We start from the raw sequence: 18,945 nt of genomic DNA, 5'->3' as shown, positions 1-18,945 counted from the left end.
TTCAATGTCACAGAAAAAAACACTCTTGCCAAGCTCAGGCAAGGTTTGCCAGACAAGTGAACCACATTCTTCTTTACCTCTTATGATTTTTTTGCAGATCATGCAAAGCAAGATATGAGGCAAGCCACCCAATATTCTTGACGGCTTCTTGTGAAGAATCCTGGGTGATATGACCCTGCCTTTGCAAAAAAGGGGTCCATAAAAAGCATTAATCTCCCTTCTGTACTGGCCATCACTATACCAGTGTGTGTCTTTGTCTCACATGACTTGCAGGGGCTATAGATTAAACAGGCTGATGTCTGCAAAAATAAATATGAAAAATAAAATCTCTCAAACATTTTTAGCATCACATTCAAATCTAATTTATGCCTCCTAAAACCTATATCAACAGATTTATTTGTGAACCAGGCTTAGTTATTCTAATATAGTATGTCCAGTAATTGAGAAGTGAAATGCTATTTGTTCAGGATTTAGTTGATGCTCTGCAATTAAGTTTGACAAGAGCCCCTACAAATTATTTTTTCTGTCTGCTGTCAGTTTCTGGGCATCCATCTAACTGTCCTGTTTTTCATTGAAAGATAAAACACAAAGTGTGACAGATTCTGTCATTTTCGATATTTCACAGTTAAGAAGAAAGTGTTGGAAGGTAGTTATTCTCTAGTGAAGTGTGTATCAAAGATCTTAAAATCCACTCTCTTTTATAATAAATGAGTTGAAATCTTTTTCTATGAAGACTTTTTTCAGAAATTAGTAGGGACACAAAACCTGTTAATCAAAATATTGTCTGCATGTTTTGAATTCTTGACATGCAGTTTTGAAAGCATGAATAGTAATTGTTGATGTTTTGAACTAACCAATTCCTGTTTAAATTACAAACGTTATGTTTTTTTTAATTGAATTTATCTGCACTGCAGAGCCTAAATATCAGTAATGGAGCCATGAATGTGTCTTCCCATTCATTGATAAAATATACCAATACCATTTGTAAGGGCTTATTTATATTATTTTCATTATCACTTCTTATTTTTGTTTAATGTTAGAGTGAATTACTTTGAAACTTTGTTACTAAAATTACTATTTTGTTCATGGCTGTAAATATTTTCCATTCTATGCATACTGCATGATTAACCACTTTTGGTTTTGCTGAAATTATTTGTCATATATAAATCAAATAAAATTAGCTTATTTAACTTCTCAACAAGAATAAAACATTATATTAAAAAGCCCACCAGCATCAGCTTACAATACTTTGACAGTGGGATCTGTGTATGGGAATGTTAATATCTCTACAAACTGTTTCCCCATAAGCTGAGCTCTTTTGTTACTCACTGAAATATTTAGTTATACTAAGTACTGTATTAATATAAATAGAATAAACAAAGAAGGACCACACAGAGAGAAAACATACAAATGAATACTGACTTGAAGGAAAATTCACTTAGGAAAAAAAGATAGTCTTTCTTCAATGCCTTAATGGTGTGTCATAATACTGTATCATGTATAAGATATCTTTTAAACTGTACTTCTGTGTGATGAAAATGAGCACAAATCCATTTTGACACAACCGATTTAAGTTCCACAAAGTGAAGAATTACTTTAAGTTCTGGTAATATTAAGTTGAAATTAATATTCTTTATAATAGCTTTAAACAGAATGAAATATAAAAAGTAATGTATTGCAAGTTAGTTTCCTTGACATTGTTTTGCAAAGATCTGTGTTTACTGGTGCTACTCTCGTGGAATCCAACTGCATGTTGGTTGATTTTTGTCAAATGTGACTGTATATCCACATTTGCACGGATGTATAAGTGTTGTGACACTGCATATTTTGCCAGTTCCTTGTACAAGCAAACGACTAAAACACTGCATGAAAATTGACTAACATTTGTTTCCTTTGAAATAACAGGGCCCAGATGGACTCCCAATACCAGGATGCTGGCATAAGGTTGGTATCCATAGAATGCTGTACTTGTCACTGAATTATTATTGCAAACAAGTGCCCTCTGAAGTGAATGGTTTATTCATTTATAGTGAACAGATTTTTGTTTTGTCCCATATACAATGTCTGTAATTTATCTAATCCTTAGTGGCTAAACATTTTCAAAAGTAAAAATGTAAGATATTTATTTCAGTGCAGTGTCATTTTAACATTCTGATTTTTTATATTTTTGTTTTGCAGTGATGACTAACAATGAAGCATGGCCTCTGTACATACTGATATGGTATATTTTGTAGATGAATATCGTTTTTACCTTTTGTAAAAAAACGTATAATATATTGAACTTTTATAAGGGACAATGTTCTATTCATCAAATAACTACGGATGTGTTGACAAATAAAACAAAAAAAAGGAAAAGTGGTTATTAATCCACAAAGAGGATGTTTAGAAGATGTGAGCATCTGGTGGACTGATATTTCTTTTAAAAAAAGTTACAACGTATAACCTTTACATAGCTGTAAGGAAATGTAAGTGCTGCTACATGGTCTAACCAGTAAAGAAGACACCTAACATTATTACCTGACTCACTGGTGTGTCTGCTGTGTTGGATTGCATGGAAATGGATTGGTTCATTGGCATTTGTGTGCTGTGGAATAGTTCCCTTTTTATTTTGCTTTGAAAGGATGAACCAGCTTGGCTAAGACCCAAAAGGAAGAGAATGTCTGAGCCTTAGACAGATATGGAGAGCTCAATACATTGAGTGGCTACTAAATTGTACATGAGAGGACACATGTGTCAGGCCTGTGGAACAAAAGGGACTGCACAGTTTCTCATGGAAAGTATTGGACAGTGGGGCACAAGTCTCAGACCACTGTATTTCACACTCTGGAAACCAATTCAACTACGACAAGGGTGTCTGAAGATCCTGGTGCAACAGTCGATGACTCACCTGAGCAATTCATAAAGTCAACTTGAATTTTGGACTAAATTCTTTATTTGTCACAAAAGCATTTTCTTCACTGTTATTTCTGTGTGACTTCTCGTTTTGAGTCTAAACAAGAAAGGTAAAGAAATGCTAAGACCTATAAAACAAATGGTGCTGTCTTGATTGTTTTTAAAAACATATTTTTAATGAAAAGAAGTTGATGGGTTGTGTATTGCCTTTTTGAATAACGTCTCATCTGAAATATATAAATATACTGTAATGCAACTTATTCATAAGTTGTCCAGGCAACATTTTCATTTAAACAAATGTACCATTTTGTTTGGACATTTAATCATATGTTAGTGTTCTTAGATAATAGCCTATTGTATTCTATAGGCATGCAGTATTAACTATAATATTATTATTTATAACCTAGGTTTTTACAGTTATAAAACGTATTACCGTGGCATTCCTATGAATGGTATTTTTCTTTTGAGAAAAGAATATTTGAACTAGGCACATGCACACAATTAAATGGACTCATGGATTTGATCTGAAAATCTTAAGCTTCAAAACAAAACAAAAAATAAAATGCCCTGTTTGTTAACTAAATTGTTATGAAGCAAAACCATGAGCAACTTTACACATTGCAGAAATTTGATGGTATCATACTGTACCTAAGTCATTATCATTGGGTTTCCTGCTATGAAAGTCTATTGAAAGTCAACTGTCCTTTCCATTTCATCTTACTCTGTCTTCCTCTCTCTATACTGTACATACAGCATGTTTACCCCCAGCTGGTGCTGTTCATTCATAACTATTCCTAGACTTTAGGCTGCAGCTTTATAACAGTTTGGAATGTTTTAGTGAGAACATGCAAAACCATAAATTAGGGCATTACACTCAAGGCTTTCTCTTGACTGAAATGGTCCTCTGCTGCTTGACTTTGTGGTCAAAATGTTCATAGCTATATCATTATTTTCTTTTCAGTTTTACACAAGAAAAGATTACATAATCAAATAATAATTAAGAAAAATATTATTAACATAAGTTATCTTGATTGTTTAACAAATACAGAAACTAAGATAATTAATCTGTGTTTTAATCCATATATTTAGGTGGGCATTGATGGTTTGTAAGATGGCACTACTGTAAAGTAGAACATACTGTACATGTTCAGCTATTTAAACTGCTTTTATATTCAGTTCTATTTGATGATAAAGAATGGCACTGAGTTAATCAGAGTACAGCTTTTAAATATAATGAACAACATACATATTATTTGTTGAAGGGTTTCAAGAAACATACAATTATTTGATGGCTTTTTCAGTGTTTTCACTGTTCTGCAGTGATTGGGCAAGCTCTTATCTTCAGCTGTAAGTCCATGTTTTCATTTGCCTGTCTGCAATTGGTTAAAAAGCTTTCCTAAAATAGCTTTTCCATATTTGTGAATATGTGTCTGATGTTTGAAATAATTTTATATTTTTACTTTCTTTGTTCATTTGTTTGTGATGATAGTGAAGACATCACCCTTTATGTACAGCATTAAAAAGAGTGATACTGAAAATAAACGAGCTACAATAGGAGGAAAACCATTTTCGAGTTGTAGTAAAACTTTTTTTTCACCCCAAAACTAAATATCAGACTCGTCTAAACTAATTTGACTTAAGGCAATACAAGTTTTCAAATACTAATGCAAGTTTGTAAAAAAAAGAGTATGTAAAAACACCTGAAAAAAGACCCAGTATATTACAGGAAAGAGCAGGCATAGTTGTAAAGTTATCAAAATTAATGTTTATTCATTTTTCTTAATAGATGGTAATCCATTACTGGTATTGAGTTATAAATACAACGTTTTACACAAGTGACTTCTTAATTTTTAGTTACTAATATTTTCTTATTTTATGGATAGAACTCTAGTTAACATGAACAAAATAGATTGGTTAGATTTTAGTTTTTTTAATTATTCCTTTCTAGTGCTTGCAGAACAAAGCAAGGAATTTTTTAATATTTCATTCTGGTAAATTCCATGTCCAATAAATTAATAATATTATTCATTATTCATTATTCATTTATTTATTATTCATTATTATGTGTAAAAATTAATAATATTGACAATAATAATACTCCAAATCTTTTTTTTTTCTTGTAGACTTCATATTCAAATAGTTGTGACATACTGTATAAATCTTGATAGTGAGTTACTTACTTCATGGATGATTCATGGAGTGTAGACTCATGAATCATCATAGCTCTGTAGAGGGAATTACAGTCAACAACTAAATTAAAGTGATTAGTCATAGAATTTGTCAACCTTATAAGACTGATCTCTCCTTCTGGTCAAAATTGGTTGTTCACTCCTTTTAAAGTATATAAAGGACCATGGTAACCTTTGAACGCATACAGGAGACAATATGTGCTCATAAAATATCTTTGCTCATGACCTGATTATTCAAAACGTCCAGTCTTATAGTACCCTACAGAGTGCATATTTATTATTTAACAAATTTAAGAAGAAATTTCTTAAATTTCTGCCTCCTCTATGAAGAAATTCCCACAACTGTGACCTTTGAAAGAAAAATATAGAACTGTTGTAACTCCTTATACACTGCATGTATATTCATATTTTCTGAAGAACACTTATATAAACTGGTTAATACTGCCTTAAAAATCACCTTGCCTGTGACCTTTGACCTCTCCTTTAGGTGAAATGCAAAAGCTGTTTAAAACTCCTTAGAGGGTGCAGTGATGGTCATGGTTATGATGAATTACAAATAAGAATCTGTATATGCTCTGTCAAAAAATGCCCATTTCCTTACCTTTCCAAATGAAAAATCATCATGCAGTTCCTTATAACGTGCACAAGATAGTTATTGTGGAATGTAAATATGTTCTATCAAAATAATGACCTTCCTGTGACCTCTAAGTGAAAATATGACATCTTGGCCCCTGGTTATCCCTGCGTTTATCTGTATTTGTATCTGTATAGGTAACATTTTAGTGGGTTATAAATGTATGTATTATTGTAACCGCACAGGGGAGGGGGGTGTCATAGTCATGGCAAAACTCACTATGACGTTATGATATTATGACACGGCATTATCTTTGATCATTGTACTGTAACAAAGTTCTGATTTAAATTCATAAGGGAAGAAATAGACAAAAGCATTCCCTCACACCTTTGGGGCAGTAGAGTAACCCTGCCTTTGATGAAATTGTAACATTGAGCTTACACTATTTAAGGAGAGTATAAAGAGAATAAAGGTACCTAGCAGCCATGGCCAGTGTTAATAAGCTATAGCTGTCTGTCTCACTGTAATGTTTGTGACATGTCATATTTTTTATGCAACAGAAGACACAGGTTTACATTTTCAGATTGCAGACAAAGTCCAAAAAAGTGATACTTTCTTATAGGTTCTCCATGATGTTCACATACCACATTTGCTTTAAAAAACAATTGTGCTAGAATTTGGGCTGGAATCTACAGACCATTCCTACTTTTCACACAGACTTACAGTACACATATGTTCACCAAGCAAAAGAATCATTGGCCTTGACCTCATTGGACTATTGTTCCATTTCCTGCTTTCTGGAATGCCTCTACAATATCTTCTCCATCACGTGCACTCTGTCTCTGAAGCTGTATGTTTCTTAGTATCATCAAGGCTTTTCTTTTTCAGTTTCGAGTATGCCCATCTTTTATAAACAATGTTTTGAAGTGTATTTGTAATTTCAGTTTTAACTTGCTGACGGCAGTGTTATTGTTGTATTTGGTTGTAAAAGAATTTTCTGCTATTTTTGTAAATTCCTTCTCTTGTTTTTAAAGACATGAGATGTTCTGATAAATTAAATATACACTATAAATATTAAAAAGAATGTTCTTTTTTATCTTTCCTTATTGTCTTAGTGTAGAATAACTTGATGCTAAATGGCTCCTGTTGAGGTATTGACTGTCATTTGTATTGCTTAACATAGAAAACGTTAGTACCTCAGTTCAAAATGAACTATGCTCTCAAGTCATTAGATGCACTCAATGTGTGTTCTCTGTAACTTCAGTTTACAGCTCATCCATGGTCATTCATTATTAATATTATTAATAATATATTCCATATTGCATTTAAATTGGAATGTTTTTACAGATATAAATAGAGGTGATACACAAAGTGTCTCCTGTATAACTCTTGAGTTTACAGAATAATTCCCGCAGAGCCACACAACATTGTAACAACAGTAACTGGCTCACTAAAAGTTACCGTGTTTTCACTGTCATGGTACGGATTTCAGCATGTTGATAAGCTGTTCTCCGGTTACTGGCAATTGTAAAAATAACCCTTCTTCCCTCCTTTGTTTAACTTAAAGAATTCTGTGAAGAAATCATTAATCACTTATAATAATTCATCCTGATACACACACTCATGACAGAGCCAATTTTTCCTGTGCAGTACAATATATGGCTTAACATTTTAAATTTAAATTGTTGGCTGATTATATAATAATAAACTTTTTTTATATCCAACTGAACAATCTTGCATTTATAAAATATACCAATTTTTTATTAGTTCAATTTGTGTATTACATGCTTGAAAACACAGTTGTATACACAGTTGAAAATTCATAATTAATCGAATTAATAAAAGTCTAAACAGTATACAACTTAAGTTCTATAATTAGAAAAAGATTGTCCCTCAGCATTGACTGGAATTCAAAACCAGGCATTTTCTGGCAACAACCCAAATGCTCCACACACCGTGTTAGACTTTCAGTGCTCCACCTGGTGTTTTTACAAAGTTGTCAACCACACAACTGAGTAATTTAAAAAACTGCGGTCTCCTGCAGGCCATGAACCGCAAAGTACTGCAGTTTACCTTGCTCATTCTGAATGGCTGGCTCCGTAAGTGATTGAAAGTAACACTGTGTATTAGTAAGGTACTATATTCGTACATGCATATTTGTTGTGTGGGCTCTGTCCAATAGACATGTTAATAAGTCTTCTTTACAGTCATTGTTTGCAAGCCTGATGGCCTCAGAAAGAAGTTAAATTTTCTGTTTTCTTGCACTGTAGACGGCAAAAACATCTTTATGAAAGCAAAAGTGCGAAAGATTAATGAAAGATATGAGACAAGTATAACAATGATTACATAGGCCCTCCTCAGGATCAGCTGGGCATAAAGCTGTGCCAGGGGTCGTAAAGGCTCAGCAATGATTTTGGAGCAGAGGTGTACAATATGTTTAAGGAATATTTTGTCTTTTCGACTGAGTGAAATGAATTAGACAACAGATAAAAGAGAAAGTTAAAATATGTTTAATAAAAGAGATATTTAATGTTGAAATAATTATTTTTGACTCCAAAGAAGCTCAGCATTCTCAGACCATACAAGTGCTTTTGGTGTTTCTTCACAATGACATTGGTGAACTTATGTTTATTATCAAACACATAACTACCCTAGTCACCTTTTCTCTACCTTCAACAGATTGCTGAAACCAAACTGCCCCCACAATATTACTTGCCTAATTGCAACACATTTTTAGATTTCTTTAGCTCCAAGATCTACAACATCTGGCATCACATTCTCTCCACAACTCCTCCCTGCTTGCCCAACTTTACTGGTTCTCTTCTCTCTTCTTGACTCTGCATCCGTCAGTAAACTGGTTTTGCATATGAAATTCAACACCTTCCTATAAGATCTCATTCCCACTGCTTTATTTCAATCCTGTTTCACTACTCTCTGCCCCATTGTCCTCAATATAATTAATCAATTCTGGCACTGGTGTTGTACCAACAGTTCTCAAAAGTGTTGCCTTACCCCTGTGCCCAAAAAAAAAAAGGCTAAGGCCTTCTCATTTCATGCCCCAAAGCTCTGGAACTCTATCCCCAAGGATATCAGAGAGTCACCTCCCCTAAACTCTTTCAAATCTACAAGTAATAGGTTTATTCCATGCTGAAAAGAGAAGAACAAAAACACAACGTTTCAGCCTTTGAAGGCTCCACGGCCAAAACATGTTTTCTTTCTTCTCTTTTCAGCATGGAATAAACCTATTACTTGTTCCTTTGCAGCCTGCGCATGCTGACGCAGCTACCCACCTGAACTCTTTCAAATCTTGACTCAAAGCCGAAACCTCCTATAGAAGATTACTAGATTCTGTTATTTTCCCTTTGCGCCTACCATATTCAGTACCCCCATCTACTGTCTCCTCTCATTGTGTATTTTCATTGTGCATTTCTTGTATTTTTTGTTGTTGTTGTTCTGTAAACCACTTTGAGAAGCCACCTTTAAAGGCACTATATAAAATAAAGTTATTGTTATTAATATTAAGCACCTCAGGTGGGGAATTGAATCCAGGACCCCAGCATTGCAAGGCAGCAATCATAACCACTGCATCACCATGCTGTCCAGGTAGTGCAAGACATATTTTATATTTTATAATAAACACTAATGCAGATGTGGTGTTTCTAAAAGTCCCATTCACTGCAGATACAACAGGCACAAACATTGGCGGTCTAGTGTGGCTAGACAAATTTGAAAAACATTGATGGTGAATACTTATGATGAGAACATATTATTTACAGATGCAGCCAAGTGCGGGGTACACATATGTACCGGAGTTAATTGGCTACGGCGTCGGGCATTGTGACGCACGATGACGCGCGGTACTGCGATACGTGATTGGTTGACCGACAGGTGCACTCGTGGTCCGTTGGTCTGTCGTAGAAAGATTTACAGTAAACGTCTTTACTGTGCCCGTTGCAGTATTGAATATTTATATGGAATTTTACCACTGAAGGGAAATCTTAGTACCTGAGCATAAAAAGAATAGGAGCATACTGCAACGCGTGTGAAGGCCATAAACGATATTAATTTTGGAACTTAAACATACACTATATGGCTGGTCTCGGTACTTTAAAGAAAACATACACACCAGTATTCCATTTCTCCCTAAACATTTTAAGCATCGAAGTCTTTAACTAATGTGATACCGGAGTCAACAAGCATACTTTTAGAATTTGATTAAAAGGGAATATAATATGGAATCGCGTATCTAAAGAAATTAATAACGATATAATTATATTCATGTTACAAAAAAACTGCAACGGACATAAAAACTCCCTTGCTTTTAACATAGCGTTCCATAATTTCTAACTACGAAAATTATTTAAACTGCGACACTTATCATTCAACCAGAGCTCGAAATATCACAAGGATCCTCTAGAGCACAGCAAAGACTGTATTAAAAGAATCGCGTATCTAAAGAAATTAATAAGATATAATTATATTCGTGTACTGCGACAGGGCTGTGTAGGGATGTTTCACCTCTGTCTTCGTGTGACTCTATTCAAAAGCCATTTAGCAAAGAGGGGATGAGAATAATAATAATTAATAATTGCTTACACTTATATAGCGCTTTTCTGGACACTCCACTCAAAGCGCTTTACAGGTAATGGGGACTCCCCTCCACCACCACCAATGTGCAGCATCCACCTGGATGATGCGACGGCAGCCATAGTGCGCCAGAACGCTCACCACACATCAGCTATCAGTGGGGAGGAGAACAGAGTAATGTAGCCAATTCATAGAGGGGGATTATTAGGAGGCCATGATTAGTAAGGGCCAATTGGAAATTTGGCCAGGACACCGGGGTTACACCCCTACTCTTTTCGAGAAGCGCCCTGGGATTTTTAATGACCACAGAGAGTCAGGACCTCGGTTTTACGTCTCATCCGAAGGACGGCGCCTGTTTACAGTATAGTGTCCCCGTCACTATACTGGGGCATTAGGACCCACATGGACTGCAGGGTGAGCACCCCCTGCTGGCCCCACTAACACCTCAACCAGCAGCAACCAGAAGAGTGACAAACTAGTATACAGTACAGTACTTTAGATCTTTTTTTCTGAACCGGGGAAAATCTGATCATGTTTCTCTATAACAATAATAAAAACATTATTTTACATATCACATTTATGTGATATCACCTTAAGGACAGCACATACAAGGGTTAATTGCACAATGGACCGTGCAAAGAAATTTAAAATAGTCTTCTTTAGGTGTGAGGGTAGGAGTGGATCGCAGCAGGCATAATCGGCAAATTAGGAAAACAAAGAACAGGACAGGTGAGATGTTTATCCAGAGAGCGAGTGATCAGAAAAAGGAAAAGCTGTTACGCCCAGGTTTAACGCTCTCTCTCTGCTGAATGAATAAAAGCATTTTATTAAAAACGCGTTTGCGTTTGTCTGGGTATTTACTTTGTAATCTGTGGTTTACATCTACTGTATTGTTTTGAGATGCCACTTTTAAAGGTGATATGTAAAATAAAGTTTTTTATTATTGTTATAGAGAAACATGATCAAATTTTCCCTGGTTCAGAAAAAAGACGATTAAAATCTGTAATCTTTCCACTTGTATGTCATCGGAAAATACAAGAAGTTTCTGCTTTGTGTAAGGATGGTATCAAAAAGTAATCTAAGTGGTGAGAAAGCTGTGCTCCCCAAAGCGCTTTACAGGATAAAAACAATAACAGCAATAGTGGCTGGGCAAACGATTTTTTTAAAGAAGTACAAAATGAGATATAATGATGTGTTCCGGCTAAGACATTAACGAGTACAACCCCCCTCTCTGCGGGAGTGCTGGCTGTGACGAATTAAACCAGTTTCACAGGTATTTTCAAAATAGAAGGAGGCGAGATTTCCAGCATAATTTTCGTGTTAAATAATTTTTTTAAATTAAAATTCATTCTATACAGCAATCACATATTTGGGTACCGTTTCATAAAACTTTCATGCTTAAAATGTTTAGGGAGAAATGGAAGACTGATAATGGAATGGAATGGAATGAATGATACTGTAAGTGTCGCAGTTTAAATAATTTTCGTAGTTAGAAATTATGAAACGCTCTGGTAAAAGCAAGGGAGTTTTTATGTCCGTTGCAGTAAAAGAAAATGCCTGACAAAGTAGGGCTTGGACAGATTCCAAGTGCATTTTTGCAATTTACGTTGCATTGTCCATTGTGCTGCTGTAATACAGTTTAATTTAAGTCAAACTGTATCAGCTTTATTTATGGGTTGCACTTTAGAAAAAGTCAAAAAACGCACTCAAAATGCATTTTAGAGCTTTCTGGCAAGAGGAGACACCCAAATTAATAATGTAACATGCCACTGTTTGTGCATGAACAAAGTTATACTGCTATTTTCCTTAGATACGCGATTATATAAATGTTTATTTTGTAACGCATAGGTGACTATTCATTGTTATTAAAATGACTTAAATTTGATAATGTTGTGATATTTAGAAATATAAATTTGTTTGGTGCGAGTGAGGTTTTATTTAATCTCTGACCAAGGGAAACGTTTCAATTTTTCAAAGAAATGTTTGTTCCACAGTGAAATTCGATCACAGACCGTGTGATATGGGAGTCAGGAACCTAACCCACAGTGCCACCGGCAAGGTCACATGCGGAGTGCTGAAAAAGCTCTACAGAAACATTATCAACAGACAATGTACAGCGTGTACTATTCTTGTGTTTGTGCGGTACATGAATATAATTATACCGTTATTAATTTCTTTAGATACGCAATTCCATATTATATTCCCTTTTAATCAAATTCTAAAAGTATGCTTGTTGACTCCGGTATCACGTTAGTTATACCGACTTCAATGCTTAAAATGTTTAGGGAGAAATGGAATACTGGTGTGTACTGTATGTTTTCTTTAAAGTACCGAGACCAGCCATATACTGTATGTTTAAGTTCCAAAATTAATATTGTTTATGGCCTTCACACACGTTGCAGTATGCTCCTATTCTTTTTATGCTCAGGCACTAAGATTTCCCTTCAGTGGTAAAATTCCATATAAATATTCAATACTAAAACGGGCACAGTTAAGACATTAAATATACATACTGTATACAGTACAGTTTGCATACGGTAATATGTTTATGTTCCTGAATCAATCTCTTTTATGAGCATGTGAAAGGCATGGTGAATCGATTCTCAAAAATTACTGTACTTTGCATGATTGGAAACAAATGCGTGATTGCGAAATGCTGTGGTGTTACTTTTACAAAGACGGTCAATAGAAAAAAGAATGTGGACCAGGGCAATACTTTGAGTTTACACTTACAGCTTGTCCAAGGTCATTCATTATTAATACTATTAGTAATATCTTTGTTAAAGACTTTGATGGCGACAGCCCAAACATGAGAGGTTGAGCTTAATTAGCTCCACCTTGCGGAAATTCCGGATACTATTATTTTGCTTGCGGTATTATAGGAGAATTTACGGTAACTAGCGGTATTTACCGGTAACTCACGGTAGACTGCGTACAGCACACAGGAAAATAATGCGGTATCGCCCGCGCATTTTGAATGGCTGCATCTGTACATTTATCATTGTGTTTACTTTAATAAGTTATCAGACTGTCACATATTTGAGGTTAAATCATTGATTGAAATTGAGAATAAAATTGTGTAAATTTCATTCACATTTATCTATATATCTGTGAATATTTAATGTGATGTCATGTGAGGCGGCACACAACCGGAAAACAGCTTCTTGGTAAGACCCCATATACAGACGCACTCTACACACAAGTCTTAAAGTTAACCAGTTCTTTATTGACTGAAACTTCTAGAATCCAGCTTTAGATTTGGATTCTTTGGATTCTGGTAAATGAGGCTGTAGATCTCTTTATTATAATAATAAATAAAGGCAAATGTACAGATCCAACCATTCATAATCTGCAAAGTACGCTGCGTCAAAATGCGGTAGGCGTGGCACATCATAACGCATGTTATGATAATAGTATCTGGAAGCATCTTGTAAAACTGCCAGGTGGAGCTAATAAAGCTTAACTTCTCATGTACAGTACAGCATTTGAGCTGTCTCCAGAAAATTCAAAATACGGTCACTACTGAGGGACAAGCTTTTTCCAATTAAGAATTTAAGTTCTTACTTAAAAGTACTCTTTTGACTTTTAATAATTTTAAACTGTGTATTACAGCATGGTAATCATTAAACATTAAAAAGTTGGTATAGTTTATAAAAGCATGATTGTTCAGTTACAAGTACACAACCTTCCACCTTCATCGTAAATAATGTAATTATTCATAAATATTTTATGCATCAAAGTCTTTAACTTGGTAACTTACAGTGGGTTCTGGTTTTAACGTGCTTGTTCTAACATTATTAAGCTTAAGACTGTTGAAGCGTCGCCTAATTCCTCTAACTCTGAGCTGCACCCCGACTGGTGGGCTGGGAGCCAGAGAGCGCTGGGACTACACCTATGAAACGCTGCAGCGATTGGACGCAACCGCTAGGTGGTTTTTGGCGTCCGTGCCGGGAAATACGAATCCACATCTGGATAAGTAAACCCAATATTCTACATTGCATCTCGAGAATTCAATTGTTACCTCAACACAAGTTGATATTGTAGCGCTTACGGGTTCACGCAGGATAAAGGACAAGTGGAGATGAGACAGAAAAACATGCGACTCTTTTATTCTCCTTTCAAAACCGCACCAAAGATAGCATTTTACACACATAAGAGGACAGACGGAACACGTACTAAGCTACACAGGACACTTAAACTAACATAATTCTTTTTACTAGAGCGGGGTCTACAACCCCCAGCCTGCTTCGCGGTACCCTGAGTGCCTAGGTGCGCTTCCTCCTCACCACTGGGCGAGGGCGCCGCTACAATACCAATTCAATTCATATGAGTAATGTGTTTACTTTTGAGTAGCTAATGTAGAATGATTAACGATAGTATAGCCGAACAGTATACTGAAGCATATTATTTGTATCTCTTTGTGTTTTGCATCTTTTCGTGATTATATACGTTGCACATTGATAACACTCACAGTAAGAGCTGCCACCTGTATCCAGACAGACAGTTTTATGCACAATTTATGTAATAAATGTATCTCGTTTATTGAATCCGTGTGTGTGTGTGCATCGCTGATCGATTGATTTTCCAAAAGCATAACGAACCACCTCGTGATTGCTGCTACAATTAATAAAATGTCCCAGTAAATTCACAAAACCCCTAGACTGTAATTGTAAAAAGATAAATGTTGTAGTGATTTAACATCACTTGGTAGTTATATGAATATGAAATCGTGTAACTAAACGGCTAAAATATCACAGGCAGACATTTTGGAAACATTTTGACATTCGTTTCTTTAAAGATGTTTTGTATCATTCTGGAAATTGCTGATGAATTCTGAATGTGTATGACGTTCTGGTAACACAAATTACAGTTGGATGTAAAACGGTGCATTTAAGCGGTATTTTGAGCTTTAAATGATGTTTTGTATCATTCTGAACATTGCTGATAATATCTGACTGTATGAGGTTCTTGTAACACTAGTCACAGCTGGATGTAAAACAGTGAACAGTAGCGTTTATTTGAGCTGTAAATGATTTGTATAATTCTTAACATTATTGATAAATTCTAAATGTGTATGACGTTCTGGTAACAAATTACAGTTGGATGTAAAACGGTGCATTTGAGCGCTATTTTTAGCTGTTAACGATGTTTTGTATCATTCTGAAAATTGCTGATGAATTCTGAATGTGTATGAAGTTATGTTTACAGTAGCACAAAACTAATTTTATAGCCTTAGAGTTCAGAGAATAGCAAAGGATTGCTTCCAGAACCAAGGGATGTCTATATCTTGCCCTAAAGGTGTCATTGGAAAATATCGAATGATCCTACACAACAGAGACGACATGAATGACCCCAATCCACAGAGGTAAAAGTTTTCAATTAAAGAAAATTGTCTTTGACAACAGTGCCGTTAAAACTTAACAAACAAGTTAACATAGTAGTGAACATTTGTGTAGGTAGAGGCATCAGCACGCATTGGCTTCAAAGGAACAGGTAAAGGTTCTTTCCATGCTTAAATATATAGAAAAGAAACATATCAGCTATAAAGCCTTCTTCTTGTGTATGGAGGCAAAGTAGCAGATAAATTAGGCATAGGAGAAGGAAAGACAGATTAGGTAAGAAGGAAGCAGTGGGAATATAAAGTGGATATAAAGCAGGTAAGAATGATTGTCCAAACTCAGGGAAAACAGGAGGAGAGGTGTGGAAAGCAGAAACCTGCAAATAAGGGAATAAGAGAGTATTTAGAAGGAAATGAAAATGTTGCTTATGAGAAGGTATGATCCAGGTTAAATACTAATTTTGGTTTAGGTTGTCTTTCTGCAATAGATGTTCTGAAACCAGTTAGAGGTGAAGTAGGGTGCGATCAGTTTGGAGAGATCTTTGATCCTTAAAGCTCTGATGTAGTAAATGTGGTTGTTGAAAATGGTGTCATCTGGGTGATACGGAAGTGTACAGAGTTCCTTGAATGTGCATTGTATTGGATATATTTGCAGGTGATACCACTGTATCAGTACTACATACCACTGTATACCACCACTACTGCATACCACTATATCACATGTTCTGGTGCTAGGAAAAGTGTTGTGGATGGTTGTTGGTAGCGGTTAAGGGAAGAGCCTACAGGTTCACAGGAACAAGAAGGGCTGGCCAGGAAAGTGGATTCCAGTGGAAGAGTAATTTTGTAAGATGAGGAAGTTGTTATTGATGGTCCTGGGAAGAGAAAGGGTGTTAGGGTGGAAGGGAAGCACCAGTGGCCTTTTTGAGTCCTGGAGTTTCTATTTGGGTTGATAATCCAAGGGCTTTTTATGACTTGGGTAAGGGCCCTGTCAATAATGTGTTTGGTATTGTCTGTCAATAAATAGTCTGAGGAACTATGAAAAAGAAAGAGTTTTTAATATGTGTGGGATGGAAGGAGATGTACAGGAGGGGAGAGACGCAGTTAAAAAGGCAGAATATTTTGATTATTGCAGATTACTTAATCTCTCTGACTCCATGAAGGAGAGAAGCCAGCAGAGAACATCATGGTCTGCTCGCAAACCCAAGCAAACACAGTCAGGACACAATTCCAGGCTGCTGTCATTTTTTTTCAATCAGTCGGCCAGTAATTTGGCAATCTGCTCAAGGAGCAAACTATTTCACTGCTCACCGCACTGCTCCAACATTGAGTGCTACAGTGTCAGCAGCCATGAATGAGCAGGAACCCAAAGGCATTCTATTTGCTTGCGGGACTTTTTTTCCATTGAAGCTCTTCAACACAGAGCTCTGAAAGAGCAGACATTTTTTTTTTAACCTGCAGCATTTGTCTGCTTTCCTAAATTCTTCCTCACCTATATATCAGTTACACTCCTGCGATTGACTTATTGACATCCAGTTGCCAGCTCCCTCTGCTGACTCCTGTGAGACAGTTTTTTTTGGCTGGAAGAATTAGCCTTAAGGTGGGTCATTTAACCCTTTTTTAAATTACTGTCAACAAAGCAGTTTCCAACCCACCCCACTCACTGTTTTTTACCTGCTCATTTCTATCATCCTCTTAACCTGATCACATTCCCACATTCACCTTATTAACCTTCACTCCATCCGCGTTTCTACAGACAACTCTAAACTTTGTGCTTGGAGCTCAGCTAGCTATTTGCCACAGCCTTCCTTCTCAGTGACAGCATCATAACGTGGTCCCTCCATGCATAACAGCATCTACAATTGCTGAACTTGGCTTCAGTCCACTTTGTTGGAGCTGCACATCTGACTGTAGACAGTCAAGGTGGATTATGGTCACAGTGGAGCTGGTGTTCATCAACACCTGGCATGGCGCCTCTTCAACGTTGACTGATTCTACATCAGCTAATGGGTATAGGGCATCTGTGGTTCAGGGTCTGGCTTCCCAGATGTGAGGGGTGTGTTATGCATTAGGAGGCCAGCTTTCGTTTGTTGTTGCACTCCTTGGGGGTTAAACCAGCCAGTGACTCCAAATTGCATGCGTATATTATAAAAATCTCTGACCCCAAGCTTCTCTCCCTGTCTGTGTCTCCATGGAGAAAAGCTGGGGTATGCGAAAAGATGAATTCCTAATGCAAGAAATTGTATAGGGCTGATAAAGAAACATTATATTATTATTACATTATAGGTTTATTCCATGCTGAAAAGAGAAGAAAGAAAACACATTTCGGCCGTGGAGCCTTCTTCAGGTGTGAGCTCCTCATCTGAAGAAGGCTCCACGGCTGAAACATTGTGTTTTCTTCTTCTCTTTTCAGCATGGAATAAGCATGCTGATGCAGCTACCCACCTGAACTATTATTGTCATATAAACTATAATTAAGAAACAAATTTCTTAAATCTTCATTGTTTTTGCTTAATTATGATCTGCTTCTTGATTTATTTATCCAACCTTTTAAACATGAATCAGTGATTCCGTTAAATATTTTGCAAAGCTAATAAAAAATTTCCATCCTTAGTGTTCTTTGCTAATGTAGTTTTATTTTTGTGAAATAATACCAAAGTTAAAAATTACCAAATTCATTTTAGTTCTCTTTCTTTGACTGTCCTGAAGTTTATCAGATAAATGGAATAGAGTGAGCTTCTGCAGGAAAGGGAGCAAGCTCCAGGTTCGTATGCAAACTTGAAGATTGTGAACCAACTTGGTTCCAGTTACAGCACTTAACCTGCAGTCAATGTACATAACAGTACAGAGAACAGTATTATGGTACCTTTGTCACAATAAGCATCCCCCTTTACAAATTAAAGTTTTCCAATTGTCAAAATAAGTGCAAAGATATCATTCCCCTTTAAAATGTTTCCTTCAGTAGCTCCTAAACCAGGATTGGATGAATTAAGTTGAAAACATACCCCTCAAAGGGGGAGATCCCTAAATAACATAACTTGTGGATTGTATAACAAGTGTTGAAAAAGTTACTGCCTCAAAAATATAAAACAGTGAACATAGAAAGGAAATGTGATTTGTGTATTTTTTATTAAAAAGCACTAATCTGAGGTACTTACCTGACGCCAAACTTATCCACCGACACAGACAAATGCCTTGGCTGGCTGTAGCACTTGAAAATCCATAGGAATCAAGTCCACATCACTGAACACAAAACAATCATAGTCATACTCTTTCAGAGCCTCTGCAAAGCCTATGTTCATGAGCTTGGCACGGTTGAAAGTCTCATTTCCAAACTAAAGAGAAAAAGCAGGAGAAAACACTAAAAA

At 36.0% G+C, this 18,945-nt stretch overlaps 1 protein-coding gene across 1 annotated transcript in view; it reads left to right on the top strand.

Moving 5' to 3' along the window:
- col23a1b (collagen type XXIII alpha 1 chain b) overlaps positions 1-6,739 on the top strand; it is a 117,580-nt gene extending 110,841 nt beyond the window's left edge. Inside the window, exons 29-30 of the mRNA XM_088603841.1 lie at positions 1,906-1,944; positions 2,179-6,739. Of these exons, the coding sequence (XP_088459967.1) occupies positions 1,906-1,944; positions 2,179-2,181 (42 nt within the window). The 3' untranslated portion in view covers positions 2,182-6,739. The remainder of the gene's footprint in view (positions 1-1,905; positions 1,945-2,178) is intronic.
- Positions 6,740-18,945: the final 12,206 nt, after the last annotated feature.

This window comes from Lepisosteus platostomus, chromosome 13 (genome assembly GCF_059453375.1).
Source record: "Lepisosteus platostomus isolate fLepPlt1 chromosome 13, fLepPlt1.hap1, whole genome shotgun sequence".
Lineage (NCBI taxonomy): Eukaryota > Metazoa > Chordata > Actinopteri > Semionotiformes > Lepisosteidae > Lepisosteus > Lepisosteus platostomus.
This window is presented reverse-complemented; position numbering and strand designations above follow the sequence as displayed.